The 15,651-nt window shown below is 55.7% G+C and overlaps 2 protein-coding genes and 1 pseudogene across 4 annotated transcripts; 2 read left to right on the top strand and 1 right to left on the bottom strand.

Moving 5' to 3' along the window:
* Positions 1-267: 267 nt before the first annotated feature.
* Positions 268-2,125, top strand: LOC148055080 (uncharacterized; annotated as a pseudogene).
* A 2,704-nt stretch (positions 2,126-4,829) lies between these two features.
* On the top strand, positions 4,830-7,647 carry BOLA3 (bolA family member 3). The gene is made up of 4 exons (XM_087762864.1): positions 4,830-4,899; positions 5,319-5,442; positions 5,630-5,718; positions 7,541-7,647. Exons 1-4 carry the CDS (start codon positions 4,864-4,866, stop codon positions 7,604-7,606), a joined length of 315 nt encoding a protein of 104 aa, XP_087618990.1. The 5' UTR covers positions 4,830-4,863; the 3' UTR covers positions 7,607-7,647.
* Positions 7,648-7,661: 14 nt separating this feature from the next.
* MOB1A (MOB kinase activator 1A) lies at positions 7,662-15,171 on the bottom strand. 3 transcript variants are annotated; one of them, XM_087762861.1, is made up of 6 exons: positions 15,050-15,171; positions 12,421-12,587; positions 11,293-11,386; positions 9,479-9,612; positions 9,194-9,357; positions 7,662-7,798 (listed from the first exon to the last, which is right to left on the bottom strand). In XM_087762861.1, exons 1-6 carry the CDS (start codon positions 15,061-15,063, stop codon positions 7,712-7,714), a joined length of 660 nt encoding a protein of 219 aa, XP_087618987.1. In that variant the 5' UTR covers positions 15,064-15,171; the 3' UTR covers positions 7,662-7,711. The 3 variants fall into 3 exon arrangements, with proteins under 3 accessions (XP_087618987.1, XP_087618989.1, XP_087618988.1); XM_087762862.1 differs by lacking the exon at positions 7,662-7,798 and adding an exon at positions 7,805-8,548 and having other exon boundaries at positions 15,050-15,170; XM_087762863.1 differs by lacking the exons at positions 12,421-12,587; positions 15,050-15,171 and adding an exon at positions 12,116-12,407.
* Positions 15,172-15,651: the final 480 nt, after the last annotated feature.

The raw sequence follows: 15,651 nt of genomic DNA, 5'->3' as shown, positions 1-15,651 counted from the left end.
CATAACGTCTAACCTACCTCAAATCTCAGTCATTAAAAATTAGCACGCTTCAGACTTCTTCTACGAAAACTAGAAATCTATGCACAGCTCTTTACCCCTTGCTGCTGAGAGGCTGTTTTTCAAGCAAAATCTTTTCCTTTACCCGTCCTGGCGGCCACGCTCGTCCCACCCGTGCTGAAGCCAGGGGGGTCGCGGTGTTAAGGGGGACTCACTGGAGTGGGGGGGATATGTTTTTAATCACTTCGGGGTGGGATGGGGACCCGATTTTGCAGCAGATTGCAGCCACATTGGCACTAGAACAATGCCCGTGGTAGCAACCCTGGGGAGATCTTGGTGCGGGGAGCCCCGACGGGCTCCTGCTGCCCCACTTCGTTTTTTCCGGCTGCAATGCTTTGCCTCGGGTGGGAAATGGGGGACACGTTTCGGGGTTCCCCCCCCCATCTCGATGCTCTCGGGACGAGGCACGGGAAGGAGAAGGAAACCAGAATCCCTGAGGTGCCTCAATTGCTGATTTTTCCTTTTAATACTGGAGTATGCTTTGTGGGCTCTATAAGGCATATTTTTATTAAATGAAATCTTCTAATAAAAACGGTGCTATGGTGTTTTAACAAACTGTATCACGCTTCTGCCTGATTCCATCTCGCTGAGGTGCTACTAATGTATATACGAAACTAGGGAACCAAGAAAAAAAAAAAAAAAGCAATGTCGTTGAGAAGGAAGTTTACTTTTCTGGAGCAACAGCTTGAAGTGTGCCAGGAGCCGGTTGGGTTTATGCAAGCCGAAATCAGTGTCGCGTCAGAGGCATCCCATTGACCGGGCTTGCGGTGCAGCCTTTCCCCTCTGATGCAGTGCAGGGTGCTGGCAGGAAAGCCATTTGCAGATGTGGTGCTTGGGCACGGTGCTCAGCCACACATCGTGGATGTGGTGCTCGGATGTGGCGCATGGATACGGTGCTCAGCCAATGTGTGTGAACATGGTGCTCGGCCATGGTGCTCGACCACGGTGCTCGACCACGGTGCTTGGACGTGGTGCATGGACATGGTGCTCGGGTACGGTGCTCAGACGGGGTGTGTGGACATGGTGCTCGGGCACGGTGCTCGGCCACGCATCATGGATGTGGTGCTCGGGCACGGTGCTTGGCCACGCATCGTGGACGTCGTGCTCGGATGTAGTGCGTGGACACAGTGCTTGCCCAGGGTGTGTGAACATGGTGCTCGGCCACCGTGCTCGACCACGGTGCTTGGACATGGTGCGTGGACATGGTGCTTGGGCATGGTGCTCAGCCACGCATCATGGACATGGTGCTCGGGCATGGTGCTCAGACGGGGTGTGTGGACATGGTGCTCGGGCACGGTGCTCGGGCACAGTGCTCGGCCACGCATCATGGATGTGGTGCTTGGGCGTGGTGCTTGGGCATGGTGCTCAGCCACGCATCATGGACATGGTGCTCGGGCACGGTGCTCGGCCACGCATCATGGACATGGTACTCAGCCGTGGTGCTTGACTATGGTGCTCAGCCACGGTGCGTGGACATGGTGCTCGGGCATGGTGCTCGGCCACGCATCGTGCACATGGTGCTCGGGCACGGTGCTCGGCCACGGTGCGTGGACATGGTGCTCGGGCACGGTGCTCGGCCACGCATCGTGCACATGGTGCTCGGGCACGGTGCTCAGCCGCGGTGCGTGGACATGGTGCTCGGGCATGGAGCTTGGCCACGCATCGTGCACATGGTGCTCGGGCACGGTGCTCGGATGTGGTGTGTGAACATGGTGCTTGGCCATGGTGCTCGACCACAGTGCTTGGACATGGTGCTCAGGTACGGTGCTCTGCTGTGGTGCTGGGACATGGTGCATGGACACAGCGCTCGGGCATGGTGCTTGGCCATGCACCATGGACACGGTGCTCAGCTGCGATGTGTGAACATGGTGCTCGGCTGCAGTGCTGGGACACGGTGTGTGGACATGGTGCTCAGCCAGGTTGTGTGAACATGGTGCTTGGACATGGTGCTCGGACATGGCGCTCAGCACAGTGCTCAGACACAGTGCATGGACATGGTGCTTGGCCAGGGTGCTCAGCCCGGTGCATGGGTTTGTCATGCATGCACAGTTGCATGTGCACGGTGCAAGAGCATGATGTGTGGGCACGGTGCTCGGGCACTGTGCACGGCCACAATGCTCCAGCAATGTGCATGACCATGGTGCTCAGACATGAGGCTCGGGCATGGTGCACAGCCACGGTGCTCAGGCACGGTGCACAGCTGTGGAGCATGGCCACGGTGCCTGGGGACGGCGCACAGACATGGTGCTTGAACAGGGTGCATGGGCACGGAGAAGGTGCTCGGGCACGGTGCAAGGGCATGGTGCACGGACATGGTGCTTGGACACGGTGCTTGGGCATGCTCCACGGATACGGTGCTCGGGTACGGTGCTTGCCCACCATGCATGGACACGGCACTTGGCCGTGGTGCTGGGGCACGGTGCTCCCCCACCATGCATGGACACGGTGCTTGGCCATGGTGCCCTGGTGCAGACATGGTGCTTGGGCACCGTGCACCCCCACGGCGATTGGGCACGGTGCTGGAGCATGGTGCACACGCATGGTGCACGGTGCACGGTGCACAGACCCCCTGCATGGGCCCACCGCACGGTGCCGGTGCCTGCTGCAGGGCCACCCTCCCAGCACTGTACTCCACCGTGGTGCCCAGGCCCCATGCCCACCAGTGCTCAGCACCGCGCTCGGCACCATGCTCCTCCCCAGCTCCCTCGGGCTCATTCCCCTCCCCGAATCACCGGTGTTTTCCCCGTGATGAGGGCTCAGCCGGGCATCCCACCTCTGCCTGTCTCTTTCTTTTCCCCTTTTTTCCCCTTTTTTTCCAGTTTTTGGGGGTCTTATTGGTGCTACTTTCTTCCCCTTCGGCTTCCCGTCAGCGCCGGGGCAGCAGCTCCCCCGCGCTCCCCAAACCAAGGCAAATACCTCACCCCCCCCCAAGCCCCCTGTGGCGCCGCGGCAGCGAAGCGAGCGAAACTGGGGCGAATCTTTCCGAAATCAGGGATCCTTTCACAGCGGTGTTTCTTCCTTAATTTTCTTTTTTTTTTAACCTTCCTTTATCCCTTTCCGCCCGGGTTTTTTTCCTCATTTTTCCGCATCCTTCAGGGATTACAAACCGCCGTAATTTCAGCCTCAGTTTTATTCCAGGAGCAATTTTTTTTTTTTTGTCAGTGGGTTTTTGCACCACAGTGCAAAAAAAAAAAAAAAAAAAAGTAATAATTCAAAATTTAAAAATAAAGCGCCGTTTCTTCTCGGATTCAGGAATTCGGTTGGAGGCGGGGGGCTATTTTTGGGGTTTTTTTTTTGGGATAATTGAGGAGGGGAGGTGGGACGGCGGCAGGCGGGGGGGGCACCGTGGAGGTGTCCCGGCGGCTCCGAAAAATTCACACTTGAAGATTTCTTGGTCGGCTCGGGACTGTGGTTACTTGAAATGAAGTTTTTTTCCGGGGCGGATCGAGGACCGGTAGATTTTTTTCCCATGTCTCAAGGCAATAGGATTAATGTGTATTAAACTGTAGATACTTCTAGGACAGTAAATTTATGCTGATAATTTTATTTTGTATAATTTTCCCTTTTTTCTTTTTTCCCCTCTTTGTGTTCCCCCCCCAACACCCTTTTCTTTTTTCCCTTTCCCCCAAGTGTTTTGGTAAATTTATTTTTTAGGATGCCTAAAAATTGCAAGTTTGGATCCTCCCCCCTTCCTTTCCCTGGTTTTGGTTTTTGTTTTCTGGTTTGTTGTTGTTTGTTTTTTATTTTTAATTTGTATTTTATTCTAAGTTACGCGCGGCCGGCCAGGCTGCGAAATTGTATTATTCCTGATATCTTTAAAATATTGTGGGTGTTTTAATAAATTTTATATTTATTTTTTGCACTCAACACATGGCCCCTGGCTTTCTGTTTCCTGCTGGTGGGAGGGCTGGAAGGGGGCAGGATGGGGTCTTTAATGGGAAGAGGGAGCAGGATGGGGCCCTGAGGGTGGGATGGGGGGTTCAGGATGGGGGAGGTCAGGATGGGGCCCTATCTATGGGAATGGGGGGGGGTGGGTCAGGATGGGGCTGCCTTTATGGGATGGGGGGGTCAGGATGGGGCCCTGTCTATGGGAATGGGGGGGTCAGGATGGGGCTGCCTTTATGGGATGGGGGGGTCAGGATGGGGCCCTGTCTATGGGAATGGGGGGGGTCAGGATGGGGCTGCCTTTATGGGATGGGGGGTGTCAGGATGGGGCACTATCTATGGGAATGGGTTGGTCAGGATGGGGCTGCCTTTATACGGGATGGGGGTCAGGATGGGGCCCTGTCTATGGGAATGGGGGTCAGGATGGGGCTGCCTTTATGGGATGGGGGGTGTCAGGATGGGGCACTATCTATGGGAATGGGTTGGTCAGGATGGGGCTGCCTTTATGGGATGGGGGGGTCAGGATGGGGCCCTGTCTATGGGAATGGGGGGGTCAGGATGGGGCTGCCTTTATGGGATGGGGGGGGTCAGGATGGGGCCCTGTCTATGGGGGGGGCGGGGTCAGGATGGGGCCTTCTTTATGGGAAGGGGGGGTGCAGGCTGGGGCCCTGTGTTGGATGGGGGGGCGCAGGACCAGGCCCTTTCAGGGGGGGCAGGATAGAGCCCTGTTTGGGCCCCCCCGGGTCGGGTGTCGGGCCCGGTCCCCGCCAGGGTCCTCCGAGCCGACAGGGGCCGCGGCGGCGGAGACGCCGCAGCGCCAGCCCCGCCCCGCCCCGCCGCGAAGCACGCTGCCATTGGCTGGGCGACCGGTGACCCCGGGGCGCGGCTCGGCGTCTGGTCAGTGGGTGGGCCCCGCCCAGTATGGCCGTTGTGGTGGGGCTGCTGTGCCGCGGGCCGGTGCGTGTCCTCTGTCCGTCCCTCCCTCTCTCTCTCCCTCCCTCTGTCTGTGCCCCCCCTCCCAGTCCAGGGATAGGAGGCGAGGGCGCTTTGTCCGTTGTCCGAGACACCACCCCCCCTTTTTTTTTTGGGGGGGGGGGGAGAATCCGTCTCCCCACGTCTCCCTCTGTGTCCCCCCCGGTAACGGTAAGTGCGGCCTGCTCCTCCCGACGGTAAGTGCCCCCGGTAACGGCGGAGGTGCCCCCGCCCCCTCACGGTAAGCGTGTCCCCTCCCCGGGCCAGGTGAAGGCGGTCTTTCCCCCCGCTCCCGGTGCCCCCTCCCCGGTGCCGGCGGCCGCCCCCGGCCCGTGGGGGTGGGGGTCCCCCCGCGGGGTCCCCGGCCCCAGAGCCGTCTCTCAGCGGTGGTTTTGCCCCCTCAGCTCTTCCTGCGCCGCGGCTCCTGGCGAAGCTTCGCCTCGCAGACGGAAGGGGAGGCCCGAGTGACCCGGGTCCTGCGGGAGAAGTTTCCCCGGGCTTCCGCCATCAAAGTCGTGGATATATCAGGTACAGAAAAAGCTTTTTATTTCCCTCCCCGCCCCCAAACCACCCGCACGCTTTGTGAGGGAGGACTGGAGTCTGTCCACTGCCCCCCCTCGCTGTGGGGATCCCCCCCAAAATGGGTCGGGAACGTGGGGGCACGAAGGACCCTTGTCTTTGCTCAAGCATTTGCCACTGCTTTTATTTTTCCTAGGAGGCTGCGGCGCCATGTACGAAATTCACATTGAGTCAGAGGACTTCAAAGAGAAGCGAATGGTGCAGCAGCACCAGATGGTTAACCAGGTGAGGGGGCTGGGGGGGGCTGCAGCCCAGCCATCGGCGATTGCACTGGGGCACCGCCTGTGTGCGAGCGAGCGTGCGCAGCGCTTACAGCTGGGCGCTCTGCTTGTGCACGGTGCTTAATGTTTGCAGTGCGTGCGTGTGCAGCACTTGTAACTGAGCACGCTGCCTGTGGCACTTCATAGTCAGGCACTGCATGTGCGTGTATGCACAGCACTTTAGTTTGGCACACTGTGTGTATGCACACAGCACCAATTGCTGTGCGCACACGCAATTGGTGTGCAAAACTAAAGCACTGTGCACATGCAGTGCCTGGCTGAAGTGCCGCAGGCAGAGTACTCAGCTGCAAGTGCTGCACACGCACAGTGCGAGTGAGTAGTGTAGCTCTTCCTTCCCAATAAAAAAAAAAAAAAAAGCGGCATAGCTGTGTACGCATGCAGCACTTCTACCTGGGCACTCTGCCTGTGTGTAGCACCGGAGCAGGGCACTCTGCTTGTAGCACTTACAGCAGGGCACTGTGTGTGCACACAGAACTTGCAGTTGGCATGTGTATGTGCACATGCACAGTCAGCATGCTGAACTCAAGTGCTGTGCACATGCGTACAACACCCAACTGTAAAGTGCTGCAGGCTGAGTGCCCAAGTGCTGCACACACACAGTGTGAGGATGAAGTACCGTGCCTGCACGCAGTGTGAGTGTCTTAATAGCATCACCTGCCCTTCCCAATAAGTAGCGTAGCTCTGTGTGTGTAGCACTTACACCCGGGCACTCCGTGCGTGTGTAGCGCTTGCAGTCAGGCGCTCTGGCGTGTACGTGAGCGCGCAGGCGCAGTGCCGACAAAGCGCTGCAGGCAGAGCGCCCAGCTGTAAGCGCTGCGCACGCAGCGAGAGGATCAAGTGCCATGCCTGCGTGCAGTGTGTCTTAAAAGCGTAGCCCTTTCCCCGCCCTCCCCTCCATAAAAAACAGTGTAGTCCCTCTTTCTGCCCTCCCTCCCCACCCCATAATAAACAGTCCACCCTGCCCTCCTGCAAAATAAAAACCAGCATAGCCCTTCCTTCCAACTAATTAGGGTAGCTCTGTGTGTGTGTGTGTGTGCACTCTGTGTACAGCACTTCACAGTTGGGCACTGTGTGTGCACACATATGCAGTCAGCATGCTGATGATGAAGTGCTGTGCCTGCACAAAGTGTGTGTCTTAACAGTGTAGTCTGCCTACCCTTCCTTCCCATACTAGCGTAGCTTTTCCTGCCTTCCCAATAATAAATAGTGTAGCTGCGTGCACGTGGCACTTATCCCTGCACAGCGCTTCCTCATGGGGTGTATGTGCACAGGCATGCTGAGAATGCTCACGTGCCATGAGAATATGAAGTGCTGTGCCTGCAGACAGTGTGAGTGTCTTCCTTTCCCCCCCCCCAATAATAAACACCACGGCCCTTTCTAACAGGTAGCATAGCTGTGTGCATGCAGCATTTGTGCCTGGGCATTCTGTGTGTAGCACTTTATAGTGGGGCACAGTGGGTATTCTCACTGTGAGGGGTATGCACACAGCATACCTGTAGCACTCTGCATGTGTGGTAGTGGGTAGTACTTGGAATTGGGCAGCATGTGTGACAGCTGCTAAATAGTGTAGCAGTGTGCATTCACTGTGCAGCGCTTGAGAGCACCAGCTAGTTTGAGGGGGTTATTTTGAGTGCAAGCACTGCACTCACACAGCCACTTGTACTGTGCACAAGCACTACCCAGCCACCACCTTGCTCTCAGTGTTGCACTCAACACTCAGCAGAAGTTAAGCTCTGCCTCAGACTCTTGGTGCTGGTCTGTTGCAGGCACTGAGCGAGGAGATCAAGAGCATGCACGGACTGCGCATCTTCACCTCCACCCCCAAACCTTGATGCTTGTGTTACTGACCAGTCAATAAAGATGCTCTCACTGAGAGGTGCCTGCGGGGCTCTGTGCTGATGGTTATCCGGCTGCTCTAGCGCAGACTACCTCCGTATCTAAACATTTCCAAGTGCTGGGTTTTCAGTTAAGGCACCTGTGCAGGGCTGGGGAGGCGGGAAGAAGAAGAGCCACCCCGTCTTCCTCTGAAAGAAGAGCAGGAAGGAGAAACTTTATTATTGCCTTGCTACACAGTAGGGTTCCTCCCTTGCCCCCGCCCCGCCGTGCTGGGAACACCAGAGTGCTGCTCCTCCAGCCCAGGCAGGGGACAAACCCCTTGGGCCAGGCACTTCTTTTCCTCCCCCCACAACACTTGCCGCTGCCAAGGGGAGCTTAAGGCTCTAAGTGCACCTCATGCAAAAAAAGCACTTCCAAAAATAAGCTGAGCCGCTCTGCCGTCGCCCAGCAGAAGCACACCCTGGGCTCGGCCCCAGCTGGGCTGCTCACGGGCCAAGCGCTGTGTTCGTGGGGGCCAGAGGAAAACTTTGCCTCCAGGAGTAGAAAGCAGTACAGCGCTTAAATTTCACCCCATGCCTGCAGGAAACAAAAGCTGCTCCAAGTCAGAGTCCCAGACTCAAGCACATAGCCTAGAAAACCAAGTAGACTACATGGGGCAAGTTACCACAGCACAGCCAACAACTTCAGAAACACAGGCTGTGGCAGTTGCTGCACAGTAGAAGTGATGCTTGGCCTCTAAGACTGCTGCCACTCAGAGTGCTGTCTGGCATCTCAGGGCTTGTGTCTCTGAAGGTAAAGTGTAGAAGTGGCTGGCATACAAAGCAGAAAGGAGCAGCCGAAAGGGACATCCCAGGGAAAGTTTATCTGTCCTTGGAGCCCAGCTTCTCAATCAGTTCCTGCAGAGGAGCCAACTCCCGCCTATCGATCAAGTTGAATTCCTGGCAGGGAAAAAAAACAACACAAAAATTAAAGGCATCTTTCAAAGAGCTGCTGGAAAAGATGTCTGGCCACCCTACACGTGCCGGGAACTCGCCATGTCAGTGCATGCCAGCTTCCAAGAGAAACACCAAGCGGGCATTACTGCAGCAGCTGCCTCTCCCATTTCTCTGCAGAGAAATTCTAGCATTTCAAGACAACAGAACTTTTTCCGCCATATCACCAAGTACCATGCTGCTCTGCATGAGTCACACGTGCAGTCACAGAACAGGCTGTTAAAATACTGGCAATGAAAAAAGAAAAAAGGTGTTGCTGCTATTTCTGCATCAGTTCTTGAGTACAAAACCCCCAAGTTCTCCTCTGAGCCTGGTTTCTTTTGCTGCAGACTGGTAGCTAAAACCTGACAGGGAAGTTCAAGCATTTATAGCCACACTTCCTGCAAAAAAAAAAAAACCACCACAAACCCACAGTGCCGCAGCTGCACAGTTCGCGTGGTACGGAGAGCAGGAGCCGAGCATATCTTCAAGCACGCGCCACAGCTGTAGATTTTCAAAGAGTGAAGAGGCTCTTAAAATCCAACTCCCTTTAAAAGCAAACAGTACAAGAAACCGCAGAGGCAGGCAACTGGCCACCATTTTGCAGCTCACCTGCACAAAGAAGATAAAGTGCTTGAAGGAGGTGTTAAGGTGGGCCTCCTCCTGCAGCCGCATGACAGAATCGAAGTGCTGGTGGTAGATGTGGGCGTACACACGGAACAGCCGCTTCAGGATCGTCTTGGCCACCGACATGAAGTTCTTGGGAAAAGGGACGCCTGAAACGCACCAACGCACACGGATAAGTCCTTCAGTTCGGTCAGAGGTACCAAAGCGAGACGTTCCGGCAGCATTTCGGGCCCGCATGTGCAGCCTGTTGCATCACACAGCCACACTTACCAATCTTTGAAGGGAAGAGCGTTTCGTCATCCAGCTGGTCCTGCACCCACGTCATCAAGTAATCAATGTACTTCGGAGCTGAGCACTTGATTGGTTTCTTTATGTTGGTGCCGTCTGCCCAGTGGTACTCGTACCTGCGGGGACAGAAGGAAAATAAATTCATTGCTCTGAGAGGAAACTTGCATTTTTGCACCCCGTGCCTTCCTCTTTATCTCAGTAAGGAGTGACGCTGCAAGACTCTATACTCCTCAAAAGTGAGGAGAGCAGCGCTTCGGCTTTCTGAGTTTCTCAAGTGCAACCCAACAGAGTCAAGAGTTAACACGTCCATCCCAACTGTTGCAGTGACCACCCTTGGGGTTTGACCCTCAAAAGCGAACTTCAACTTTGTGGCAACCTCCTCCGACATCAACATTTCCTTAAAATGAGACAAAAACTGGCCAAAGGGGAAGCATCAGGGCCATCGCCCACCATCTGAATTAATTCACCTATGGCCTTCAGACACCCTCTGGGAATTTGGTGCTTCCTCTTCTCTCAGACGAGATGGCTGACTTCCCCAAGAGACCGTCCCTGGGGCCACACATTAGCCAAAGGCTTTCAAATCAACACGCATGCTTATCAATCCCATGGCTCCTCTGAACCAGAGCAGATGTTGACTCTAATGCTATGCGACAACACAACCGGCTTTCTCTGCGATCTTTTGCAAAATCCTTCAAAAGCAGGGGGAAAAAAAACCCATGTTGTTTTGACTGTTACCTCTTGACTGGTGACAAGCGAAAACAAACGGTGCCATTTAAACAGGAAGTCGTTACAGGAAACGTCCCCAAATATAGAAACAGGAACTTGCAATCTAGACACTTCTGGATAGACAAATGGGGCAGGATGTTACACGGCACCCCACAAATACTGCTCACCGGCCAGACTCCACGCTGCTACCCCAAAAAACAGCGAGCCTCGAGCAACCTTACAAACAAGATACCCTGCTGCATCTTCACCTCGACAAAATACACAAGTGCAGAACCAACATGTAATCTTCTCCTTGCAGGTATTCACACCTCCTAAAAACAACGAGACACCCCAAATACACCTTTGCTATTTCCTTTCCAGGTTCCATGATGTGGCATAGGGTTCGTCAGGACCCAAAAGACACTTAGCCATTCCCTACTGCGTGTACTGGTCTCTATAAGCATAAGGTTCCCTTCCCAGCTTTAACTCTCTGCGATGGGTGACAGCGTTGGGCTGCTCTCTGCTCCCTGCACGGCCATTGCAAGCACCATACAGTAACCTGACCCAGGCGTTTGCCTGCCTCACATCCTGCCCCATGCTGGCAGCAGCATCTTTAGAATTGCTCGTGCTCAGAAAAACCACACTACAGCCTCTCAGAGCACCAGCTCTGCAAGATGGCACATCAAGAGGTTACTATGAGACTTTGACAGCAAGACCAGATGCTTCTGGTTAAGTTAGACCGCTCGTTTTCCTTAGAACAAACCATTTCAGCAACACATCTTTTTGGTTTCCAAACAACATAGAGACCTGATCAACAGGCAGGGTGAAAAGATATCCCCACGCACGCTTCCCCTAGACAGATATTCAACACGCCAGACAAACAGCTACCGATGCCACGCAGCCTCCCCAACAGACAGCATGGCTTTGCGTGCAGGTAAACGATGCTGGGGGAGAACCATGCTGCACCTCGACCTGATCTGGATACATCCTGTCCTCTTTTTAGCTTCTTTCTATGTATGCTTGAGCAACCCGCGCACCCATCTACTTCCCCACATTTAAATTGTGGCCGTAGACCGCAGTAAACTGCTTACCTTGGTCCTGCGGACATGACCGGACAGCTCGCCTCTGTGCAGAACTCTGTAATGGTCCCGTACAGCATGTTGATTTGGTTGAAGAAATCCACCGCTGGAAAGGAAACGCATCAAGTTTACTCAAAGTGCAAGCACAAAGCAGACCGGAGCACCGGTTCGCTCTCCTTCAGCTGACGCAGCCTCTGAGGATTGCTGTGGCGGGGGTGAACATGCTGCAAAGCTCTCAGCAAAAACAAACATCCCCCTTCCGTACGACGTCATGTCGCCGATGACTTCGAGACATTTTGACCATCTAGGAATTTGAATCGCTCTGTCAATTTTTCACCCTCTGGATACTGTCCCCAGCCAATCTGTACTGCATTAAGCACTACTTAGCTTTCCACACCTTGGAAACAACTGCTTTAGGTTCCAGGCACCTTTAAAAAATAACAGCACCTCAAAACCCTGATCGATTTTGGTAATACAGGATACATTCCTTAGGTTGAACGTTTGTGGCCTGACTTACTGTTTTCCATTGCTCAGAACTACTTCTTTCTCCTCTAATCTCCAAAGAAACAAAGTTCAAGGCCAGGAAGAGCAACTGCTACAAGCAAAATAAGGTTGTAGTATTTGGCTTTTTAAACTGTGCATGCAGCAATAATAAAATGAAAATAGAAAACAAAAAAGAAACTCCACAAACCTAGAGTTCAGTAGAAAATACAGTTCCACTTTTTCCCTGGACTATTTACTGTCACCATTTTTGCAGCCAATAATGCTGACTTTGTAATTCCAAATATCAATATTCAAGGCTTACTCCCCAGTACAAAAATAACCATTCACAAACCTAATCGCCTTTGCAAGTCTGAACTCAAAAAAATCCCACCCCGAAACCACAACAGAGCGGGTTCGTTTCTTGCTTTTTGCACACTTCCGGAGCACAGCACCCCTTCGATGCAGCACCCATCTGCCATTGGCACGTCACGCCGCTTACTTTCCTTTTATCCCAGCTTGGTTACCTAAACAAAGCATGCCTGGGATAAGAATTTAATTTGGGGAAGTTCTAGGTTCTTCTAAGGATTAAAACCAGCAATTCTTCGTTTTTCCACTCCACCTCCATGCTCAGGCGGATCGCTCTTTCACAGGGCTTACTGTTAACTGCGATCCACTCGTTGAGGTCCTCTCCCTCCGGCAACATAACTGCTTGTCTAAGGTTACCACTCCCCAGAGTCGCTTCTGCATGTTTCAGGAGTTCATACTGATGGGAGCCTTCAGGAATGTTTTTCTTGGGTTTGAATGTTTTCGAAGATCGACTCCCACTGACAAGAGAGAAAACATTTCCAATTAGTTCTTCAACAGCATTCCCTTCTCAGAAGCATTTCCCGTATTAACCTTGCCATCCGATACTTTTAACCGGGGTGACACTGGCCCTTCCCCATTTCCCCTGCTGTAGGGGGGAACAGATCCTATGTGTGGGCCGAAGCGTTTCTGACGGCATCACAAAAAAGCTGCTTGCACGCTTCCCTCTTTCGCCTACCCCTTTTAAAAATCACAAACATTTGGTGCAAAGGCCCAAAGACTCATCAAGCAACAGTTCCTTTTGATCATGGAAAGAAAAGCCCACGTAACCCCGCCGGGGAACAAAACAACCTGCCGACTGTCACTAGGTCAGTTTGACAGCAGCAAATATTAGACACTCAGCACTCCAACACACCACAGGAAACAGCTTGCTAAAGATAGTGGCTTAATAGACTCCAGCCCTGAAATGCAAATCGTCATTGTAATCTTCCCTTGCTGCGTCCTACGGACAGCTGCGCTCAGCAGCCGAGCCATCGCACAACTCCTCACCAAACTACCCCCCGTCCCTCCAACGGGGCCAGCAGCACCGCAGCCTCTCCCCGAACAGCCAACATTGCCAAAACCTGGATGAATTCCGATACCTCTCAACCACAAAACATTAACTTTCAGACCACGCCAGCTCTCTGCTTCCAAGCGAGGGTGATGCAAATGACAGGACAGCCAGGGCCAAAGCACGGCTCGGGGGAAATGGGCTTCTCCGGCGTGTGCTGCTGGGCATCGCTGGCGTCCTGCCAGCATCGCACACAACCGGGCGCGTTTGGCTGGCACGCGCCTCACAGCAGCTTCCTGGTGCAACCTTACGGCTTTGCACGCTCTCTTTACGTGCAACTTTCAGTGCGGAAATAAAAGACCTTTAGATCTAGCTTGCTCTTAAACCAAGCCGCTGCCTCCTGCTGCGGCCAAAACGTAGGCCCAGGAAATTGCTGACCTGAGGCAGAGGGTCCCAAAAGGCAGACCCAGCGCAGCATCAACACTAGGAAGAGGCTCCCCAGCCCCTTCTTACGCCACAAAACGCCTGCAGTCCTCATCCACAGCACCTACCAGGCCTTGAGAGCCAGAAGCTCTCTCACACTTTACAAGCCTTCACATCTACGATGTAGGTATGCAACAGCCCACCCCCTATAGCTCATTAAAGGTGTATTTTTTTTTTTACACAACACGCTTGTAGGTCTACCAAATTAACACTATTCCCCCTGCAATCAGGCCTGCCCCACCTCACATAAGGGCAGCCCCTCACACAAACACCAGCCAGCACCAAAAGCTAACACCCTTCACACTGCACCAGCACTTGCCCACAGGTGTAAGGTAAGGCCCACCCAAAGCCCACCCAGATGGAAGCCCCACACCCACGAGACGACGGCCTCCTCTTTCCTGGCCCACCCCACACCCCCAGAGCCCCCTCCCAACTCCCAGAGCCTCTCACTAAGGCAAGAGCATCCCTGCAGACACCCCCACCCTCTCAGGACCTGCCCCCATTCCCCTGGAAGGCCAACCCTTCAGATTCTCCCCACCTCGGGAGGGATTAATCATCACAAGACAACCCGTCCCCAGAGCCTTCCTCCTAAGACTGCCACCCAAAAGGCTTTCCATCCCCTCAGACACCCCCCAAAGCCCCTCCCTGTACCCCTCCATAGCACTCACCCAACACGGGCACTCCACAGGGTGCCTGCCCTCCAGGGCCACCCTGCTCCCGCTGCCAGCCCCCCTCCACATCCTGGCCTGGGACCCTACCCCTGTAAGGCACCCTCTGTCACCCCACTGCTGAACCCCCTTCCTCCAAGGCTTCCTCCCAAAAAACACTACACCCCAAGGGCTTCCTCTACAGGACTGTGCTCCTCCCCATGTCCCTCCAGGGCCTCCTCCCAAAGTCTTCCTCGGTCTCTCCTCGTACATCCTCGAGGACTCTTTTCAAAGCCTTCCCCCCTCCACACATGCCCAGGGTCCCCCCAAAGCCTTCCTCAAGCCCCTCTGAGCCCCCAGGGCCTCTGCCCGAAGCCACCCAGGGCTTCCCCCTAAAACTTCCCTGAAGAGCCCTCCTGTGCCTCACCATAAGGCCTTCCTGGGCACCCCTGGGCCACCGTCCCCCCAAAAGCCTTCCTCGAAGCCTAGGACTTCCCTCAGGGCCCCACACCTTCCTCAAGCTCCTCAATCCCAACCACCACCAGCACCCCCCTGCCCCAGGACCGACACACCCCCCCCCCCCGGGCCTCCCCAAAAGCCTTCTTCCCCCTAAAGCCCCTCACAGACCCAGCCCTCGAGGCCTCCCCAGACGCTTCCCCCCGCGCCAAGGCCTCTCACAGAGCCTCCCCCAAGCCCCTCGCAGACCCCCTCCCCACCGGAGCCCCTCCCCGAAGACCCCTCTCTTCTCCCTCACGGCCACCCCCCCTCCGCTCGGGGCCTCCCCCGGGGCCCGGGCACTCACAAGAGGAAGCTCATGGCGAGCGGAGCCGGGGCGAGGCGCCGCGCCGGGATGAGGCGACAGGGGCAGCCCCAGCTCCTCGCGGGCAGCGCCCGCCCCGCCCCGCCCCGCCGCCAACTCTCGCGAGAGCCCAGGGAGGGGCGTCCTGCCGAGGGGGCGGGGCCTCGCGCGGCACCGTCACCAGGGCAACAGCCCCGGGCCTGGGGACCCCCCCCCGTGGGGCTGGGGACCCCCAGAGCCCCCTCCCCATGAGCCTGGGGACTCCCCCGTGGGGCTGGGGACCCCCAGAGCCCCCTCCCCATGAGCCTGGGGACTCCCCCGTGGGGCTGGGGACCCCCAGACCCCCCTCCCCATGAGCCTGGGGACTCCCCCGTGGGGCTGGGGACCCCCAGACCCCCCTCCCCATGAGCCTGGGGACTCCCCCGCGGGGCTGGGGACCCCCAGAGCCCCCTCCCCATGGGCCCGGGGGACTCCCCCGAGGGGCTGGGGACCCCCAGACCCCCCTCCCCATGAGCCTGGGGACTCCCCCGTGGGGCTGGGGACCCCCAGACCCCCCTCCCCATGAGCCTGGGGACTCCCCCGTGGGGCTGGGGACCCCCAGACCC

Source organism: Nipponia nippon, unplaced genomic scaffold (genome assembly GCF_047370975.1).
Source record: "Nipponia nippon isolate SJK-2023a ecotype South Korea unplaced genomic scaffold, ASM4737097v1 scaffold_27, whole genome shotgun sequence".
In the NCBI taxonomy this organism is placed as follows: domain Eukaryota; kingdom Metazoa; phylum Chordata; class Aves; order Pelecaniformes; family Threskiornithidae; genus Nipponia; species Nipponia nippon.
Note: the sequence above shows the minus strand (reverse complement) of the source record. Positions and strands in the feature narration are given on the sequence as shown.